Source organism: Struthio camelus, chromosome 3, assembly GCF_040807025.1.
Source record: "Struthio camelus isolate bStrCam1 chromosome 3, bStrCam1.hap1, whole genome shotgun sequence".
Lineage (NCBI taxonomy): Eukaryota > Metazoa > Chordata > Aves > Struthioniformes > Struthionidae > Struthio > Struthio camelus.
Genome location: NC_090944.1, coordinates 23695878 through 23715896, shown reverse-complemented (window position 1 = coordinate 23715896; position 20019 = coordinate 23695878). Strand labels below are relative to the sequence as shown.

At 40.9% G+C, this 20019-nt stretch overlaps 1 protein-coding gene across 6 annotated transcripts; it reads left to right on the top strand.

Annotated features, from left to right (window-relative positions):
- The first annotated feature begins 840 nt into the window (after window positions 1-840).
- Window positions 841-20019, top strand: SLC66A3 (solute carrier family 66 member 3). Of its 6 annotated transcripts, none has more exons than XR_011140048.1 (8): window positions 845-1066; window positions 3626-3708; window positions 4215-4284; window positions 4874-4931; window positions 6220-6340; window positions 9286-9327; window positions 15851-17530; window positions 17573-20019. XR_011140048.1 is itself a non-coding variant. In XM_068937175.1 (7 exons), exons 1-7 carry the CDS (start codon window positions 924-926, stop codon window positions 11401-11403), a joined length of 606 nt encoding a protein of 201 aa, XP_068793276.1. In that variant the 5' UTR covers window positions 841-923; the 3' UTR covers window positions 11404-15395. The 6 variants fall into 6 exon arrangements, 4 of the variants coding, with proteins under 4 accessions (XP_068793276.1, XP_068793275.1, XP_068793278.1 ...); XR_011140049.1 differs by having other exon boundaries at window positions 15851-17536; XM_068937175.1 differs by lacking the exons at window positions 15851-17530; window positions 17573-20019 and adding an exon at window positions 11315-15395 and having other exon boundaries at window positions 841-1066.

The window sequence follows — 20019 nt, the reverse complement described above, 5'->3', positions numbered from 1 at the left end:
CCCCAAAGTCAAAGAAATATAGTCTAGGAAAAAATATGAACTAATGAAATGCATTTAACGGCTCGAGGAATCGAGGACATACGCAGGCAGGAAAGAGCCAAGATTCTGTACCTAACTGTGTGATCAGTGCACATGCGTATTCCCTGGAGAATCGCTCTTACTTCTGACAAGCTGGCAAGTACAAACGCTTTAAAAACTGAGCTTTACTATTTTTGTATATGACTGTGCATGGTGGGTAGGTGTATGTTCCCGGGAAGTTGCTCCGTCTCCGATACTCTGACAAGCACAGCGTTCAGGAACTTTTAATTTTTTTTGAACTTTCTTTCTAGGCAACCCAAACCGACGTTGTCAAAACTATGTCTTCCATGCCGGAGGACTTAACAGCACAGTGATTCAGACAGTGTGAGCTAAAAACCACTGGAGCTGAAGGGAGCTGAAGCACTGGCAACTTCAGGGTGCAAAACTGAAATTTTCCCTACGGTTCCAAACCGAGAGTTTACCTAAGCAACCTGCGGCTAATCTTTAACACTAACAGATCATCTGGCGACTACTGTTTTTATAAGAGAATAAGGAAGAGGAATTCAAGGCCAAAGTGCTCAGCTTTTGAGTCTAACGCCGCTCGCCCGGACGCTAAGGTGCTTCAGCGGAGCTCCGGCTAGGCCAGAGCCAGCCGCGCCCGGACACGACCCGGCGGGCCTTCTCCCAGGCCGCGACACCTCTCCCGCTCACGCAGGCACAGACACACGCCGCCCTGCGCCCGCCGCTCCGCCACATCCGCCGGCAGCGCACGGAGGCAGCCTGGGCGGCCTGCGCAGGCCTCAGCCGCCCGCCCCCGTGCCAGCCGGGCCGCGCCGGCTCCTCGCCCCTCCCCGCGCCGGGCCGCCGGTTCCCCCACTGCGGGCTGGCCGCGGGCGGGCAGCGGGATGGCGCCGGCGCTGCTGGACCTGGCCAACTGGAGCACCTGGGCGGTGTGCGCGGTGATGAAGGTGCCGCAGGTGGCGGCCGTGCTGGCGGCCAGGTCGGCGCGGGGGGTGAGCGTGGGGAGCCTCGCCCTGGAGCTGACCGGGTAAGGCCGCGGCGGCGGCGGCGGGCGGCGGGGAGCCGCCCCCCCCCATCACCGCCGCGCGCCCTGGGCTGCCGTTGGGGAGCCGTTGGGGTGGGGCCGGCGGGGGCGGGCGGCCGGGCGGCGCCGCGTCCCCTCAGCGTCCCCTCGAGCTCTCCGTGCCGGTCCATCCCTTCCTGGCTGTGCTCGCACGTAAAAACGGGTGCTAAGCGGAGTGGCTGTTGAAGGGGGGAGGCGGTCAGCAGCGGGGCAGTCCTTGTTCCGTGAGGTTTTTGAAACGGCTCCTTTTTATAACTTAGGATTCGTGCGTGTAACCACGTGTTTGTACTGCTGTCACCCTCTTCCGAGCCGGCCGACCGCTTCCTACGCCTGTCACACGCAGGCGCCGCACCGTCTCTTCATTTGGCGTACGAAATCTTTGGGGCAGAAACCTCTCATTTTAAAGCGGGCCTGCACTGTCAGTTAAAGCGAAACTACATTTTAAACTTGCCGGATACCAGTCCGTGCCACCCCCTGTAGATAGAGACAACGCCTGTTGTTGGATTTTAGGCCGTATCCTTAGGTGATTAAATGATCTGTGCCGTGTTGTGCAGGTAATTGTACCAGTTAGACAGGCTTCTCTCACCCACATGAGCAAAATCTAGTCATTCTGTAAGAAAACTACATTCTGTAATTCTCACAAGATCTCACGTTCTCACCAAATTTTTCAGTCAAACTATAATAAGCTTATGCTGGCTGGATTATTAAATCTTGCTTAGATAGGATTGTATAGCGTGGAAAGTAAGCTGAGAAGCTGAACTGTGTGGGTGTATACGCAAATAGGAGCATGTGAGGAAAAATACCTTGAAAAGCATTATGTTTGCTGAACCAAGTCCTGGAGGTTGCTAGATCATCCCACTGGATAACTATCAGTTCTCTGAAGCAATCTAAAAATGGACTTTCTTATTCAGAAAAATCACCTTACAGAAACGGCGTGTTCTTTATGAATGTGTGTACACCTTGGTTTTCGTTAGGGGCACAATTTTCTGACTGAGGCCTGTCTTGCAAAGCCTTAGGTCCTTACTTACCTATCTGTATGTAATTGCACAAAATCCCTGTTGATGGCCTGTTGTAGCTGTTCACATGCATGCATGCATATATTGCCCTACAGCACTGAATCCTGTTACAAGAAGATGCTGCTGCTTATTACTGTTATTTACCCCATACACTTAATACGAGGAAGTGAACTAAAGTAAAGTGAACTAAATTCGGGTTAAAGCAGAGGACTTGGACAAAGGGGATAACTTACCCTGCAGTACCAGACAAAAAGCAGTGGTAGCATTTTAGAATTATTCATGTGTGTTAGTGTGTATGGAAAAGGCTTTATGAGTGCTTCAGATGAGCGTGGAGAAGCCATCAGTGCCACCTCACCATCTGCCTGATAACCACAGCATTGTAGGTTCTGCACCTGCTCTGTGTTTGAGACAAAACTGTTTCGAAAGAGATGCAAAGAGGCTTTTTGGAAACAATTATTCGGACTCTTATTTTTGTTTATTTAGTGAGACTGTTTCTCCTGCAACGTTTAAAGACATGTGAACGTAGGTAAAAGACACCTTGGGTCCAGCTGCAGAGATTTTTTTTAATCTGATGGTACAAATTAGGATGGCTCTGCAGTCAGAGTTCAGCAACCCGATAGACGAGCGAGGCAGAGGAGTGGTGCTTATGGCAATGAGTGTAATTTGACCCTGCTGCAAAAAATAAAATATCTAGGAAGTTCTAGAGAGAATTCAGATATTTAAATTCTGAATACTTCAAAAGCCAGTTTCCCACAAGGCAGCCAGTTCCTTATGCCATCCTTCTACAGGGGAAATCAGCTTCTTCCTCACCTGGAACTATGCCCTATTAGTCTTTTTTGTTTTCTGTGTGGATTCTGCAGCTTTGGAGTTTCTGTCTAACTCTGTGGACTTGTATGAAAGTTTAGGCTCAGATGGGTGAAGAAAATGTGATAAAAGTTTGATTGCTTTTGAATGTTATTGTCGCAGGAAGAAAAGGAGAATTGCCATTGTTTGGTACCGTTAAAACCACTCTCAGTCAGCTTGGTGTAGGTACACTGGGCAATCCTAGAGCAGTGTAGTGCGGATGCCTTGAAGATGTTTTCTACTCCCGTAAAAACTTAATTTATAGATAGAATTGCAGATATAAACAGAGAAATCAGAGCTATTCCACAGGTATCAACGCAGATCGCAAAGAGAGGGTAATTCCTAGGTCTGGAAGCCTTTATTTCTTTCTCATCAGTTGTAATTGATAGAATGATGCCTTTAAGACTGTGCCACAAAGACCTTGGCAAGAAATGTGGGCAGCTCTCAACATTTTACTCAATTTGATGGTAACAGAAATAGACAGCAGAATCATCGTTGCTGGTACTTTGTGTTCATATTTGTTTGATCAGTTTGACAGCAGGACATGTACCTGCCTGGAGCCTTTTGGCACAACTGAAAGATATTTTAAAAGGAGAAAAAAAAAATTTCAGGGAGCTGTCCTGTCCCTTTATGCAGTGACACTGTTTTGTGTCTTTCTGTTCAGCTTCCTTGTGTTTCTGAAGTACCAGATTTATTACGGTTACCCTCTGCAGACTTACCTGGAATATCCTATCATCATTGCCCAAGGTAATTTTTTTAAGCCAGTTTTGGAAATAAAACAGGGTTCATTCAATCCTGCAAGGCTCTGTGTGTGTGTACAGTACTCTGCTATAGTAATGTGAATCCACTGACCAGTTCTAGCTGGTGTTGGGGTGGAGGGAGGGGGAATGAATATCTCAAATATAATTGAATTCCACCTATATGTTACATGAAAATAGATGGTCAGGAGGAAGACAAAGGTCTAACTAATTCCCGCCCCCTACAGTGGGGCTGCAGTGTAAACTCATTCTTTAGCCATTGATTCTTTATCCAATAAATCCATGTGGGAGAGAAACCTTATAAATGCTCCAAACTGGGAAAAGCTTTATTTTGGTGCTTGTGGTGTTTTGGACATGGGTCAAATTTGAGAGATGAACCTCTAAGAAACCAGGTTCCTTAGGCATGGTGCTCAGTGGAGCTACTTCCTTCTGTCTAAAATTGTATTTGAGCCCATTATCTCCCTTCTGTAACAAGCGATATTTTATTTATTTCAGATATCATTCTCTTTTTGTTTATTCTGCATTTCAGTGGAAACATGAAACAAGCTTTGCTCTACACAGTCACGTATCCTTTCAGATCTGGCAGTATCTGTTTATGTAGCTTGTTCGGTAGTTCTTTGCATAGCTTTGTTATTATTTGTTTTGTAGTATCATTGTAAATTATGTTCAGCCATCCCTCAAAGTGCATTCTGCATTCACGTGCGGATTCCTTTTGTCACAGTATGTAACTATGTTCTGAGAGACCAACAACAGATGAGGAGTAAGACCAATTCTTAATTTACATCCTTGCTAGAAATGCAGGCTGGAAATGATGAAGCATCTTACTGTGACTCCTACCCATGCAGATTGTACTTGCTATGATGAACACAGTAGCTATTTTTATAAAAAATAGGATTTGGGCTTAAATCTCAAGCCTTCTGCTTTGGAGCGGGTCTTGAGAAACTCCAGGTGCTGTTCAACCAAAGACACTGTGAAGAATAGGAGCACTTACTGTTTCACCCAGTGCTTAATTTGTTTTATCCAGATTGTATGGTCTGTGTATAAAGTTTCAATAAGATTATTTCCAGATGTTAGAAAAAACTACTTCCCCCGCCAGTTTGGAGAGCTTGGATACCCTACAATTTTCAGTGCTGTAAAACTTAACATTACTTAAGATTTGTGGGGGGGTGGTGCATGCTGACACTGCAGAAGTGGATAATAGACCTGGCGATGGTAAGTGTTACTTGATTACCTGAAATTATGTCCATATATGAAATAATCCTTTCTGAAAGTCTTTATTGGTGAACAACTCCCCTTGTATTTGTCCTTGAAGGAAATCATCATTTAGGTTAGCTTTCAGAACAACCAATATCTGTTGTTCTCAAACATAGCTGTTTCTCTCACTTGTATGTGAAGCTTGAAAACAAGGCACTTGCAACACAGACTCTGTGCAAAAAAACCTGTATGTTCTGAGGTATGATTATGTTAATTGTAGCAGGTTGAGAGTGTTAAAGTTGCTGGCATGACCTTGTCAGTGTATAGTATTAACGCTAGAACAGGTTTAAGAAGCTGAAAAAAGAGATGCTAGTCTCTTTAGCCCTAATTTCATAATCCCCATAAATAAATCTTTAACATGAGAGGAAAAGAAGGGAGCATCAGTCAAAGTATTTGAAATGGAGAGTGTTAAATGTTTCACAAGATCTTTTTCCCTTTAGTCATAGAATTTTTCAAGAAAAATATCATCTGATAATGTCCTAGGTAGTGGTAAAGATGGTCTTTGCCCTTTTTATGAGAAGAAAGTTAACTGAGCTGAACTGGAGTTTCTACTGGAAAAGATAATACAAATGGGGATAAAAGCTTCTAAGCCTAATACTGATCCTTACTTGCAAGGGAAATCCAGGCATGGCACAAAGTCCCATGTGGAGATCCTCTCCACCCGCTGCCCACTGCCTTTGCAAAATCCCCCTTAAAAGGATGACAGGTTGAGTAGTCCCTTTCCCTTCATTTTTCCCCACCAATTGGACTCATTTTACACACATTCTTGTCAGGTTTCTCATTCTTTTATTATTTTGTTTGCCAGACAGAATGGTAACAGATGGTATGAATCAACTTTTCTATTTAGACTAGATCAATCTCATTTCAGCTAACTTTTGTAAACAGTTTTACGTAGCAGGCTGAGGGGAGGGTTTTTTTGCACCTCTTGCTGTAGTTGCATCTACCAGATGTTTGTTTGCCCACAGTAGTAGTCGTTGTCCTCTTTGAACTTCTTTCTGAGCGGTACCTCAGAACTCAGTCCCTTGTTTCTGACAACTTTAATTTTTTTGCCTCGCAGTTCCTTGATAAGAAGCTGTAATGCTTGGGTTACAAAAAAATTGAGAAAAATGTTTTTTTCTATTTTAAATGAAAAAGCTATTCCTAATTTTTAGTAAACTCCGTTCCTAACAGTTAACCGTAAGCTAAGCACTCAGATAATACAATGGCAGAGACAGAGGTTTTTTCTCTCTTTTTACATGCTTTGCAGAATTTGTGCACGCTAATCAGTGCAGCAAGTAAGCTTGCTCAGCTGCAGTGTCTCTGGCAGACAAAAGATTCTGGACAAGTGAGCGCCTTGACCTGGAGTATGTCTGCATATACCTGTGCAAGTAAGCTATGGGCAACTTGGTAGAAAGCATTGAGTTTTCATTTTATAAAACCATTTCTGCTCCAAATGCCTGTGTCAATAGGTCTTTGCTAAACCAAAGATAAAAATCTTGCCTAAGGTAGTTTTCCATACTGACTACCGAGCCCACCGCTAAACAGGGCAGCGGCCCTGGTGACAAAGGGCACAAAAAAGGTAGAGGTACTCATGCTTTTTCTCCTCAGCCTTTGCTGGTAAGACTGGCCCTCAGGAATCTCAAGTCTTTAAGAGCAGAAGGGAAGCCTGGAGCAATGAAGACTTACTCTCCACGGAGGAAAATCAGATTAGGTAACACTTAAACAAACTGGACACCCACAAGTCTATGAGCCCTGACAGAATTCACCCATGAGTGCGGAGGGAGCTGGCTAATGTCATTGCAAGGACACTCTCGATCATCTTTGAAAGGTCTTGTTAACTGGGAGATGTTCCTGACGACTGGGGGAGATCAAATGTCACTTCTATCTTCAAGAAGGGCAATAAGGAAGATCCAGAGAACTACAAGCTGGTCAGCTTCGCCTCCAGCCCTGGGAAGGTGATGGAGCAAGTAGCCCTGGATGCTATTTCCAGGAAGGTGAAAGTGAAAGGAAGGCAATCAGGAGTAATCAGCATGGATTTGTGAAGGGGAAATTGTGCTTAACTAACCGAATAGCCTTCTTCGATGAGAAGACTGGCTTGGTGCATGAGGGGAGAGCAGTGGAGGTTGTTTATCTTCTTTTTAGTAAGGTTCTTGACCCTGTCCCTCCCATAACATCCTCATAGACAAGCTGAAGAACTACAGGCTAGATAAGCAGACAGTGAGGTAAACGGAAAACTAGCTGAACTGCCAGGTCCAAAGGGTTGTGGTCAGTGGCACAAAGACCAGCCGGAGGCTAGTCACTAGTGCTGTCCCCTGGGGTAAATCCTGGCTCCAGTACTGTTTAATATATTTATTAGTGACCTGGATGAGCGGACTGAATGTACCCTCAGCAAGTTTGCTGATGATACTAAACTGGGAGGAGTGGCTGATACACCAGAGGCCTGTGCTGCCATTCAGAGGGACCTCGACAGGCTGGAGGAATGGGCAGAGGGGAACCTCCTGAAGTTCAACAAAGGCAAGTGCAGGGTCCTGCACCTAGGGAGGAATAAAACCATACCTCAATAAGTGTTTTGGGGCTGGGCTGCTGGAAAGCAGCTCTGCAGAGAAGGCCCTGGGTGTCCTGGTGGACAAGTTGACCATGAGCCAGCAACGTGTCCTTGTGGCCAACAAGGCCAATGGTATCCTGGGTTGCATTAGGCAGAGCATTGCCAGCAGGTGGAGGGAGGTGATCCTGTCCCTCTACGCAGCCCTGGGGAGGCCTCGTCTGGAGTACTGTGTCCAGTTCTGGGCTCCCCAGTACAAGAGAGACATGGAGCTCCTGGAATGAGTCTAGTGAAGGGCTGCAAAGGTGACTGGGGAACTGGAGCATCTCTCATCTGAGGAAAGGCTGAGGGAGCTGGGCCTGTTCAGCCTGGAGAAGAGAAGATTGAGACTGGAGCTCATCAATGTGTGTAAGCATCTGAAGTACAAGAGGATAGGGGCAGGCTCTTCTCCGTGGTGCCCAGCGACAGGACAAGAGGCAACGGGCACAAGCTGACACTCAGGAAGTTCCATCTGAATGTGAGGAAAAACTTCTTTCCTGTGAGGGTGAGTGAGCACTGGCACAGGTTGCCCAGAGAGGTTGTGGAGTCTCACACCTGGATGTGATCCTGGGCAACATGCTTTAGAGGACCTTGCTTGAGCAGGGGGGTTAGACCAGGTGATCTCGAGATCCCTTCCAGCCTCAGCTGTTCTGAGTTCTGTGATTCTATGAGGCTAAGATACCGTGCAGTCTCCTGAAATCAAGTTTTATCTTTGTCATCAGCTCAATGTTTTACTTAAGTTCCTTTGACCATTATTACACATTGTCCAATCATGATGAAATAATTGAGAGTGCCTTTACGAAGAAAAGATCTCAACATTCTAGGATTTAATAATATTATCAATTATCCAGCATGAAAAGGTACTAATTTTTTTAGTTATGTAGACAGACATTGCTGATTCTGAAAAGCATCTATTAACAAATACAGGCTTAATGTAAAATACCTCTTAACTTTATGACTGTGTGTAAATACTTTGCTCAACAGGCTGAATTTAAGAATGTATTGAGAGCAGTAATTTGTGCAGCTCATGTATGTGTTTGGTTAATTACCTGGTGGTCAGCATCAACAGTTCTATAGCTCTTCAGCAGAAGTGCCCTTGTTGTAGTCAAAAAACCTGTTTAAAATATTCTTTAGTAAAGTATATTGCTGTTGGATCTATTCCTCTGTGAAAGAAATGGTTTTAAGTCAATAATTTGAAGTTGTGGTATGTCAGCTGAACAGTACTAATAATCTTTGTAAATGATTTTAGCCTGCCGCAAATATGGAAAATGTAACATTTGGATATTATTTGTTGTGTGTATGGAAGCTGATTTCCTCATATTTGAACAAGTCTAAACACATGCAAGTGAACATTTACAATTTAACGATGCTAAGTCATGGCAACTTGATCATGGGTGTAGCGCAGTATCAACTACTGAAGGAGGGGTTGAACAGATAGAGGAGTAAACATCCCACCTAGTGAGATATATAAATATATATGTATATATATATAGTGTGTATATATATATTCTAACTATATCAGGGATTCTTTTGCTAATTAAAAAAAATACCCTTAATACAGTGCCACTCAAGTTTGAGAGCTTGGACTCGGGCTAAAGTACTGAAGGATGGACATGCTAAAAATGAATATGTTTGTATAAGGTATATTTTTATGCAAGATTATTCTCCAGTGCAAAATAGATACTTCATCTTTTTTTTAAAGTATAAACATGTCATATGTAGTCCGCTAATCGCAATTCCTTCAATTTACAGCAAGAATAATTACTACTTTAATGACTACGAATGATCTTATAGGTGAGTAAAGTGTGACATTGCCTGTCTTTCCGAGATGACAGCTGTCAATAGTAACTATTTGTAGTAAAGCAGTTTCTGTTCTCAAAATAACAAATTGTGAAATAGAGCTTAATACAGTGAGGGAAGGGGTTCCTGCTAAAAAAAGTAGCACAAGATTACAAATGAGTAAGACAGCTGAAGAAAAAAAAAGAAGTAACTCTGGTTATGCTTGTCGTATGTTGATGCAGTGGTTCAGAAGCCATAATTTCTTTTAAAAAGGAAGAAGCACTATGAGGTTTACTTAATTAGGAAAATAGTGGAATAAAATGTTTAAAAATCTTTAATTTAAATACACTAATACATCTATGTAGTAAATTAAAATAAAATAATCTTAATATATCTATAATAATTGAGTAGTAGTTTCTGCAAGTAATAAGTGGTTCTTTTTTTCATTCTAGGGTTTGTGCATTAAAAAAATCTTCTGTAAAACTGTTTAAAAGTCAGCTTAGTATAAACAGTTTTAGGCAGGACATTTAGAAAGAAGTTTATAGTGGAGTGAAAGTGGTAGAGCAGGCTAGTAGAAAACTCACCCAAAACTGACTTTAAAAATATAATTAGCAGATAATTTCATTACAAAGCAAAGCTATTTAACAGCTTCTTACAATCCTATGAAAAAGAATGTTCCTGACAAAACTGATGGAGTTAAGGAGTGCAGCAGATTTTTCAATATATAGTTCAAAATCATGATTTGTTGGATGTAAGGACATTAATAAAATCACATTGTACTGTATGTAGTGGATCTTTGTTCTAGTTCAAGGCTGGTATTTCAGCAGAAGCATCATTTGAATCGATTTTTTTTTTAAAGCAGCCCTCTGCAGCACAATAAGGCTCTAGTTTTACAAGTATTTAAGATGGCTCTTTCACTGGAAAGGGGAGTCCCTTTTTCAATTGCACATTTCCGTTCCCGTGCTTATACTGCCTTCTCTGCACCAGAATACGAGCTTTTATTGAGTTAGCTGGATCACCAAAAAAAGGCAAAGCAAATTTAATCTAGGTCACTTGCTGAGTCCAGTTCACACACAGCTGCATGCTTGTGCTGATTAAGAAGGGGGGAGAGGTATATTGAGGGGACAAAAGGGAGAAAAATGCTATCTAAAAGTGCCAGAGAAACTGAATCCCTTGAAAGCAAAGCTGGCTCTGGTTAAAGCTACTCTTTAAAACGTATCCTTTGCAACATGAAAGAGGTCACAGCAAACACTGATACGGCAGCATTAAAGGAACATGATTCTAGTCAGCTTCAAACACTTAACACTTTTGTCATATTCATCTTGGTTGCTAAAACTGTCAAAGATCACTTCTGAAAGGAAGTTTTGTGTACATTTCTGTGAATGCTCCATTTGCCAAGTGGATATTAGATATATTTGTACTACAAATTGCAGTCTCCCAGGTAGAGATACTGTGCTTATTTTGCCTTAAAAAAATTCTGAAAGTTATCAAGACAGTGAGCAAACAGCACTTTTTACTGAGTTGTCAGATTTTTCTCTCATTAATATCTGACAGTATACAATATTTCCTGCATCCCTACAGTCAGAGCTGAACAGATGGTGTTATAGAATAATCCCTCTGTTATGAATAACACATGCAAGTATAAAGGACATGTGAGTTGCAACTCTAAGTTTTGTGTTCGGTGTAAATACAAATTTAAATGAGACTCCTCAAACTTGTGTTACTCTGCAGCAATTCTTTTGTCCCAAAAGGATTAAAGATACTGTGGTGTATTATTTTCAGCTGTCACCCAGCAAATGCTAAATGGTCTTTTCTGCTATGCACTTCTCCATTGTTTCTCCCTTCTTAAGCAAAATGTGCACATGGAATTTACTTTGAGAATTTCTGGGTTCCTGAACATGGCAATTTACACCAGCAAAAGTTTACAAGCCGTTGTGTCTTCTGAAAATGACAGCATTTATTTATTTATTTATGCTTATAAAGTGTTTTTTTCCCCTTTTAGTTCTCATCCGTTTCATAACCATGCTCATTCTCAATATCTGGGTCACAGCCACAATCCTGCACTACAGGAAAACTAAAAAGACCGATTAGAAGACACCCATCAGCACACAATATAGCTATCATTAAAAGAACTGGAACAATTAAGTTTAAACAACAAAACAGGGTTTGAGGAAGCTCTCTCTAGCTTATCTTAACATACATAGTATAGTCATGCTTGTTTTCTGTTAGAAATAATTTTAATAATAAGATACTCCTTTTAAGCAGCATTTTTTTATTGGTCATTTAAGACAAGTTTCACTGTATCACATTTTCTCTGGAATTTTTTACTAAATGAACAAGGTATTTTGTATTTAGATTTTTTTATATATTTTCATACCACTTCAGTACTTTCTGGTTACATATAAGCAGTTTTCTTCAATTACACAAGAGCAATTTTGCACCAACATATTAACTCATCTTCCTGCATCTCTTATCCTTCTGCATCTGCTATGAGTTTCAAAAATAACAGTAGATGTTTGGCTTTTTTCTTGCAAGCAACTCATTAATTAGACATTAACTTATCAGTATTTTAGGATAAAGAAAATCTGAATCAAGGCTCAATTCAAAATAAGGTTCTAAATGTATTTTATTAAGTCACAGATCCAGTTGGGATTGCAGCACTTACACACAACACTTAAATACTATAATTTATACAGCTAATATAGGATACCCATGATCACTTTTTTCAATATAACCAGTTTTTATTAGGATAAAAGCAAAAACTCAACTATGAATTCTTCTTTTTCTACACTGCAGCTTGAACTCTTATACTTGAACTCTCAAACATACTGTCTTGGGAACAGCAGAGACTAGAACGTATAGAAATTGATGAGACTAGTAGAGTTAAAAGTTGTGTTCAAGCAGAAATTCCCGAACTGATACCCAGAGTCTCCAAATGTAGTCTGTGCTGATGATGACTCAATTACACATGCAGCTTGTTGCACCAAAGCAAACTTGTCTCAAATGTGTTTTTTTTTTTGATGACGCTAGTCTGTGCTTTGTTAGTTTTTAGCCTTTCTGTGCTGAGGAATGCAAAGACTGCACTTGAATTTTTCCTTAGGACATTCTAATCAATATGCACTAGGTATATTAAAAAAAGGAAAAGGATATTCTTCAGTAACTATTAAAGGAGGATTTTGCTTTTGCAAGTAATACATTTCCAACTAACAGTTATAGGTGATAATCATACAGCTTGCCCTCATTTCTCATCATTACATTTTCCAAATGGAGAAAGTATGCCTTTTGAAATGAGTTTTTATAGTATTACTGTTCATGTGGCATGTTAAAACCAAGGCACCCTTGATCCTGGAACCCTTGAGAAGCATCGGAAGACTCCACTGACTGCGTTTGAGGCAGGTTTTCTCTAACGTTATTAATCATTGGACACTTGTGGAACAGTGGGATCTGCAAAAGCAGACCTTTCTGCCAGGGCATGCTCCCTGGGACAGAAGTCTAGTCATGCAGTCAGACTGAGCCCTTCAGTATCAGAAAACATAGCTGCCTTGTAAACTTTAACTTTTGGAGTGGTGGAAAAGGGTTTCTGTGGCCGTGTGATTCCCTGTCTCTGAAATTATGCAGAGCAAGTTAAAAGATGGGAATTTGTTTTTCTGCTGCTCTCAGAAGTGTCTGTGTTGGTTGAAAAAGTATTTGTAAACGTTCTGTTACTGATTTTATTATAACTATGTAAAATATCTTAAGTGGTTTAAGTACTTTGGTGGCATGTGATATATTTTTCAGGTCGTATTAATAAATCGTATTCTTAATGATCAATTAATGTCATTTTTACAGTGAATTTTCATTTCATTTATTTATTTTCCCATTCCCATATATGGAGAGAAAACTGAATATTCATTACAGGTCATTAATGGGCATTTTTACTGTACCTTAATACTTGAAGCATCATGCCATATATTAACCTGTGTAATGCTAAAGAGTTCCAACTTATCTTAAAGGGAAAAAAAAGCACTTATTTCTCATCTCCATTTTTCTTTGGATTAAAGCCTCGTCTTGATAGAGATCATCATGCTAGAGAAATATTTTTTTATAAGTCAAAACACTGTCTGTTACGGATGTCTTTCATACTCCTAAGTGATGCTGTAGCAAAATCAAGACATTTCATCATTCTCGGTGTGAAGATCAGCACTTCAGGTTGAGTTTTTCTTCATCAAAAAACACTGAAAATTCATTTTAAGAAGTCCGTTATGGTTACTTAACATTTAGAAGAAATCAGCTTATAAACCTGCGGAAAAAAAGAGACTAAGGAAAAGAAACAGAGCTGGATAATTCACAAGATGATTAAAGTAGAATAAGTTTGTGGATTTGGCAAACATGACCATCAGTTCTCTCTCAAGCTGCATGAAAACAAATCAGAAGGTAGCAGTAGATAAGATTATGTGCACTTGTTTTTCCAGAGAATAATTTATTTCACTTTTGTAAGGCAGAAATACGGCAAAGTCCTGCCCAAGCCTCATGAAGCGTGGACCCTGTGGTTTTCAAATAAGTAGGCCATAATCTTCTCAGTAGCTGGATTAAAGATAACACCTTTAGACAAGATAGCTGGGGAAAGAAAATCCTATTAAACTTGTCATTCAACAGTATCATGCTGGACACAACTAAGTTGTTTGCTGCGTAATGCAGCAACTCACCAAAGACATGCAAAGAAAGTATCTTGGATTTGTTTCAGTGTTTGTAAGCCAATAAGCAGCTTTTATCTACAGGGTTTGAAGTAACACATTCCCATTCATATATTTTGTAGAAGCGCTGAGCTACATGTTCATTTGCTAATTGCAGCAGTTCACAGCATGCTCACAGGGTGAAATAAATAGCATTTCCTGACCTGAACTCAGAGTGGGGCCTACTGGGCTTTTCATAAAGTACGAGTTTTCTTTCTGTGAAAATACAAGATTTGAATTTTCAAATCTTGAGTCTATTGAAATTTCAGTATAATCCTAAATGCAGTTATGAATCTAATAAATTATGACTATGCATTGGTAACAGTAAGCAGTAAGCCACATTTAGCCATAAAGCTCAGTTGAATAGTATAAAAAAAAATTTTCATCAGATTTGCTATACTAAAAAAAAAAAAAAAAGACTAAGACATGATTCTAGGGAGTAGAAGATGTATGGCTTACTTTTCTAAAAAGCATCTTTCTGAACTGCTCTCAGTGAACAGGAAAATCATACACAAATGCAAAACCAGTGCTAATGAACATAGACATCTCCCCTACCTGACCTACAGGCTTCCGTATGCTTGGCATTTTGCACTGAATGCCGGACTCCTTTAGCGGTGTTGCTAGATGTGTTACTTTTCGTTACACTAATCCAGATAAAGATTTTATTGCTCTCACCGTGCAGAGCTCCCTTTCCCTACCTGATATCTGAGCGTCTTCTTCTGGCTTAAATTGTGCATGTAGCTGCTGCCTAACCTGTTTTTGCTAAAGTCGTCTATTAAAACAGGAGAGAAAGGGGGGGGCAACATCACTTCTGGTGTTCAGGAGCAGGCTTTTAGAGCACCTGGACTCTTTGGGGAAACAGGTTCATCTGCAATTATCTAAAAGGTCTCAAAACTGAACAGCCCACAACTTGCAAAGAGCCTTCATTCTATGTCTTCTATATGAGGTAAAATTACTCTTCCCTCACCACACAGTCACTATCCTTCCAAAAAACATGTAACTGAAAAAAAAGGAAGTAACATAGCCCACAGGAGGAACTCTTACAGGTGAAAAGCTACAGGGATGTGGAGATCAGCTCATGTAAGGTCATTTTCCAGCCACGTATTTACTGTGGTGATGTATAAGAGTTATTTTCCTGCTATTTTTAGGCTAATTTGTTCTGTTCTCTTCCATGTTCTTCAACTTTTTATTTGATTTATATTTGTGCAGGGGGAAAGATAAAAGGTTGCCTTCATCACTAATAATGGTTTAAGAATGCCCCAGTTTGGAATGTAAGGAAGCTAAAAATGGTTGAAAAAAATTAAAATTGGAAGTCATCATTAAATTCTTAGTGCATATAGGATTTAATTTGTTTGCTTTACGTAGAGGTATCCAAGATGTCTTGGAGAGTATTGCTGTAGATACCTAATAGATGCCTAAGAGCCAAAAGAAATGTATCCTAAAGAACCTGTCAGTTAATCACTTCTGTTAGATCAAATTGCAATACCTTGGTAGTGCTCCTGGCAGACCTCAGATGTTTCCTGCCTGATGGCAACATAGACATAGACATCTCCAAGTTCAAGATGCCAACTATTCCATCCCACCTTAGGAAGTGGTTTGGGATAAGTACTGTCCCTACCTTGCAGAAAATCGGATTTTGGATTAAGGAATAAGAGCTTTTTAAACTACAGACTATTTTTGATGAAATGCACTTGCAATTATCCTAAGGACAATTTAAACAATTGCCACAATTTTGTTCATGCCTTTTTAAGAAAGATTATTGTTTCTGTCTTTTAAATTGTGTCAGTAGTCCAAACAAACAACTTCTACCTATTATCTATTCACAGGGAAACAGTTTATAACAAGATGGCGGACATCTTGCTTTATCTGGCAAATATTCTTGAAACTAATTCAAAGGAATGTAACAAGAAAAGCAAGCTAGAAATGATTATGGTTAAAATCTTCAAAATTCTTTATCATCTGAGCAGTAACATCACTCCACGCTAAGGAATACTATTAACCACCACTATTGGTATAATTGCAAGTCTGTGCATATTACTACTGTGGGATGTATGCATGCTTTACAGCTTTGAACTTGGAGACTTTGATCAGCAGCATCAAGATGCTGACCTGTCTCACGCTATGCAAAAAGCATAAATGGCAGAATATGATGTTTCCTGTGCCTCAGTCTCCTCTCTGTCATGTAGATCGGCCAGAGCTGTAATGAAGCAGGAATTGAGCTCATGCAAAGCATATTTTAAATTAATCCAGTTACTGTAATGAAACTACTGTCTCTTTCAGCTTTGAGCAATTGTTTGTATATGTATTCAATGGAGCTAACTTTCAAGGCAATGATTGATCTTGACAGAGTTGAATTTGTTTTTCATGAAATGCACTATCAATCAGCATCGCTTACTGCTGGTCCCTTGGAGCTCCAGAATATTTTCCTATCTAGGTGATGATGGTGTTTATTTTAAGGTTGCTTGTATGGTCACCAGCCCAATAATAAAACTCCCATTGCTGTAGCTCTCAATGGTATAGGAAGCATGTAAGGGAGCTCCCTTCCTACATTGCTACAGGTGGTATCTTAGGAGTGACTGAAGTTTGTATGAATCTCAGCTGACCCTCAGTACACCAAGGCTGCAGTATGCCAGACAACATCATACAGGTGCATGACGCTGTGTGATGCATTAGGTGAAGGTGAGTTCCAAAACTGCAGTCACACCAGGACACAGCTGCAAGGTTATTTGAAAAATGGAAAACCATGACTGACTGGGGAGACGAAGCTAGGCCCAATGAATGCGAGAACATTGTTCAGACAATGGAGTTTCTGATTCCTGACTATTTCAGACTTAGAACAGTTAAGACATTTAATATCTTAGATACTTGCAAGAAAGTTTCCACCAATTCACTTGTTAACAAAGGGTACCGCATACGTAGATACCCTGCTAACATGGCAATTTAGTGCTAAACTTCTAAGCAGGTGGCAAGCCCAAGGGAAAGATCTGGTACTGGCAGTGATCCCACAAGCCTCTCATACTTCTTGTTGGGTGGTTAGGCAGACATAGGTAGGCAGACGATATAAGGCCAGTGAGACAAAGAAGGGAGCAGGCTGTGGTGGGTAACATCACCATCTTCAACGGCCAAACTGAGTGTCCTGCTCCAAAATGGACTGCCTTTGGTTTTTCTGTCAGGATTCTCTGCAGTAACAGCTGTGGAGCCCTCTTCCACCACAATGCTGGGGAATGCTTACCAAGCACTGCAACAGCATCTTGGGCAGAGGATTCCTGAAGAGCTAAAAAGGATGATGACAGGTGGCAAGATGAACTCGACAACCTAAAAGACACACTACGACATGTAATATGGGACCACACATACAAGTTTGTTCGTATCTCTCAACAAACACTGAAGGCTTGGACCTCAAAATGGGGTGAAACAAGTGAGATGTCACAGTGAGTTGCCTTGGCTGTGGAAACATTTCAACAAAGCTCCTCCAGGCTACCTAAAAAGAGCTGCAATGAGTGCAGGTGAAAGTGCCCAGTTGCTACTCTGGGCACTTTCTTACCAAGGTGAAAATACATCTTTCCGTAGTTCTTTGAAGTATACATTTACATTTCATAATTTTGCTCCCTTATGTAGCAGTCCTTTCATTGTGACTTTCATTTTGATGACTTTAACCTGTGTCTTCTTTATGTTTATGCTGCAAGAGCAGCACCGGTCACATCTAGCAGTGCATTTGCAGTAGCAAGCGTCAGGTAGTAACTGGACTTTCTGACCCTTGTAAAACAATGCTTCCTGCCTACAGCGGGAAACATTCACATCCCCTATCTTCCCAGCAAGGCCTGGCAATTAGCATCCTTGAACCGCAACACACGGTGGGTGTGTTTGTGCTAACCATTTCTAGTTCCTCTGAATCCCTACATCTTGGAACCATGATTTTCTGGGGAGCTCATTCATTGAAGTAATTTCTAGAGAGTAATGGACTAGGTGTTTAGATACAGTGTTTTTCTTTTCTGCCATAGATATCTCAGTAGAGTTGCCCCATTTCTTAGATGAGAATGTCTAAAAGTACATTATTTTCTACTTTAAAGTTACTTCAACGAGGAACATACGTAAATTAGTTTCAGAACTGCTCCATCAGTTTCCTTATGGAGATCCGAGAGAAAAGTCCTTCCTGCTCTCATGGGGGATACTTCAAAGCAGTCAGCAAAATCCCACGATCATGAAACACTGATAATCCTCTAAGTAGCTTATAATATCATCTTCAAAAATACCAAATAAAGTTTTCACAATTTGAAGTGAGGCATGGGCACATGTGGTAGTCCACAAGCTATTCTGAAGACTGACAGCAATCCGGTGAAAAAAACGAACCACTATTCTAACATACCAAGGAAAAGTACTGCTTTAACCAGGAAGGGAGAGGAGACTGAATACTCCAATTCCCTGAGCTGGACCATAGCCTATTATCATCTCCTACCTTAAAAATAAAATAATTAAGGTGATGGTAAGGCTTCTTAAGAGCCCTGCAGCTATGAAGTCTGTCTTCATAAAAGTTCCCCCCTTTTACAGCATCATCCTCAAAATAACCTCATAAGCATAGATGCGTGAAGGCACTTGAGATCGAGGTAAAAACACTCTCCAAGGATGATTCTCTTGGAGCTATATGGGAAATCAACACATTGCAGGAGTACCTATGCAAATGCTCAAAATTCTAGTGATTGTTTGACACTGACTGAGACACTAAAGAAAGTAAAATATTTCTACTGGCAGCTTTGCTGGCCTTGGAGACTTAGGAGAGCTGTAGAATGGCTGTTGAAGACGTAAAGAGGTTCAGTACCATCAGCAGAAGTGGGAGGAAATTTAGACACTTGCAGTGAAACTTAGTGACTTTTTAAATCTGGCCACTGACACCAAACTGCCAAGATACCTGAGCCTCTTGTCTGTCTGCTTATCCGAGGTGTTACTATGGTCCACATCATGTTTTGGTTACAGCATCAACCATTCCAAGAAGCACAAGAGCCACAGTGTTTTCTTCACTACGCACACTTGGTACTGGATCATTGGCATCAGCCTGAGGGGTTGAGCTTTGGCAGGAACTGCTGGGACTAGGAAGTCACAGTACACAAATAGGACAGAAGTGGAAAAATATCAGAAAAGGTCTTTGTGACAACTGACACAGATGACAACACATGGGGGTTTTTTTTGTCCAACCTCAGTGCTGCTGAGCTTTTAGATGGGAACCAAAGAACAACTTCCCTAAAAGTATCCTGAGCTCCTGGCTGCAAGCTTGGCTCCGGATTTTTCCAGAAAGTTAATATGTAGCTTGGCTATGCTGTCCTTACACTTTTGTGAAACTAAAGGACTTACAAGGAGAGATTTTCTATATTATATGGATATTATCATCCAGGCCATACAAACATCCAATTTTCTGAGACAGCCCTGTTACAAAAGGAAAGTGTTTAAACCTCAGTGACCTTAAGACAACTATTCCTTAATCCAAGAATACTCCGTTCTCTTAAAACTTAAAAGAGGTTACCCTTGGACAACAAGGAAACAAAATTATCTTTGGGAGCAAACATTTAAGAAGAATTTGTTGCAGTCCATAGATCAGCAGAGAGGAAGGAGCTCCGTCTCGAGCAGAAAGACAAGTGAGAACAGAAGGGCAGCTTCTGGGTACAAAACAAGGTTCACGTGCATCATACCATTGACCAAATTACCTCCCCAGTACAGCTCAACAGGGCCCACACTGTTCATTCATTTTGGGACAAAATGCATGAGGGAGAACTGAGGAGTACTACGTGACATCCATCCTTAGAGGCACTGAAAACTCTAATAGACAAGGCCTTGAGCAATCCATTGCAAGTTAGTCCTGCTGTGAGGTAGAGGTCGGACCAGAGGACCTCTAGAGCTCACTCCCAGCCTACATCTTCTATAATAGCTTCTAAATACAGCCTGCTGTATGTATAACTAATAACTGCTTGTACACGTATACAATGTATAAATTGTGGCTAGTAAA

Coding starts and splice junctions, on each gene's coding strand:
- SLC66A3 (XM_068937174.1), top strand. CDS start 924: ATGGCGCCGGCGCTGCTGGACCTGGCCAACTGGAGCACCTGGGCGGTG. Junction 3,709..4,214: donor TCCTATCATCATTGCCCAAG/GTAATTTTTTTA, acceptor TATTTATTTCAG/ATATCATTCTCTTTTTGTTT. Junction 4,932..6,219: donor GGATAATAGACCTGGCGATG/GTAAGTGTTACT, acceptor CATGCTTTGCAG/AATTTGTGCACGCTAATCAG.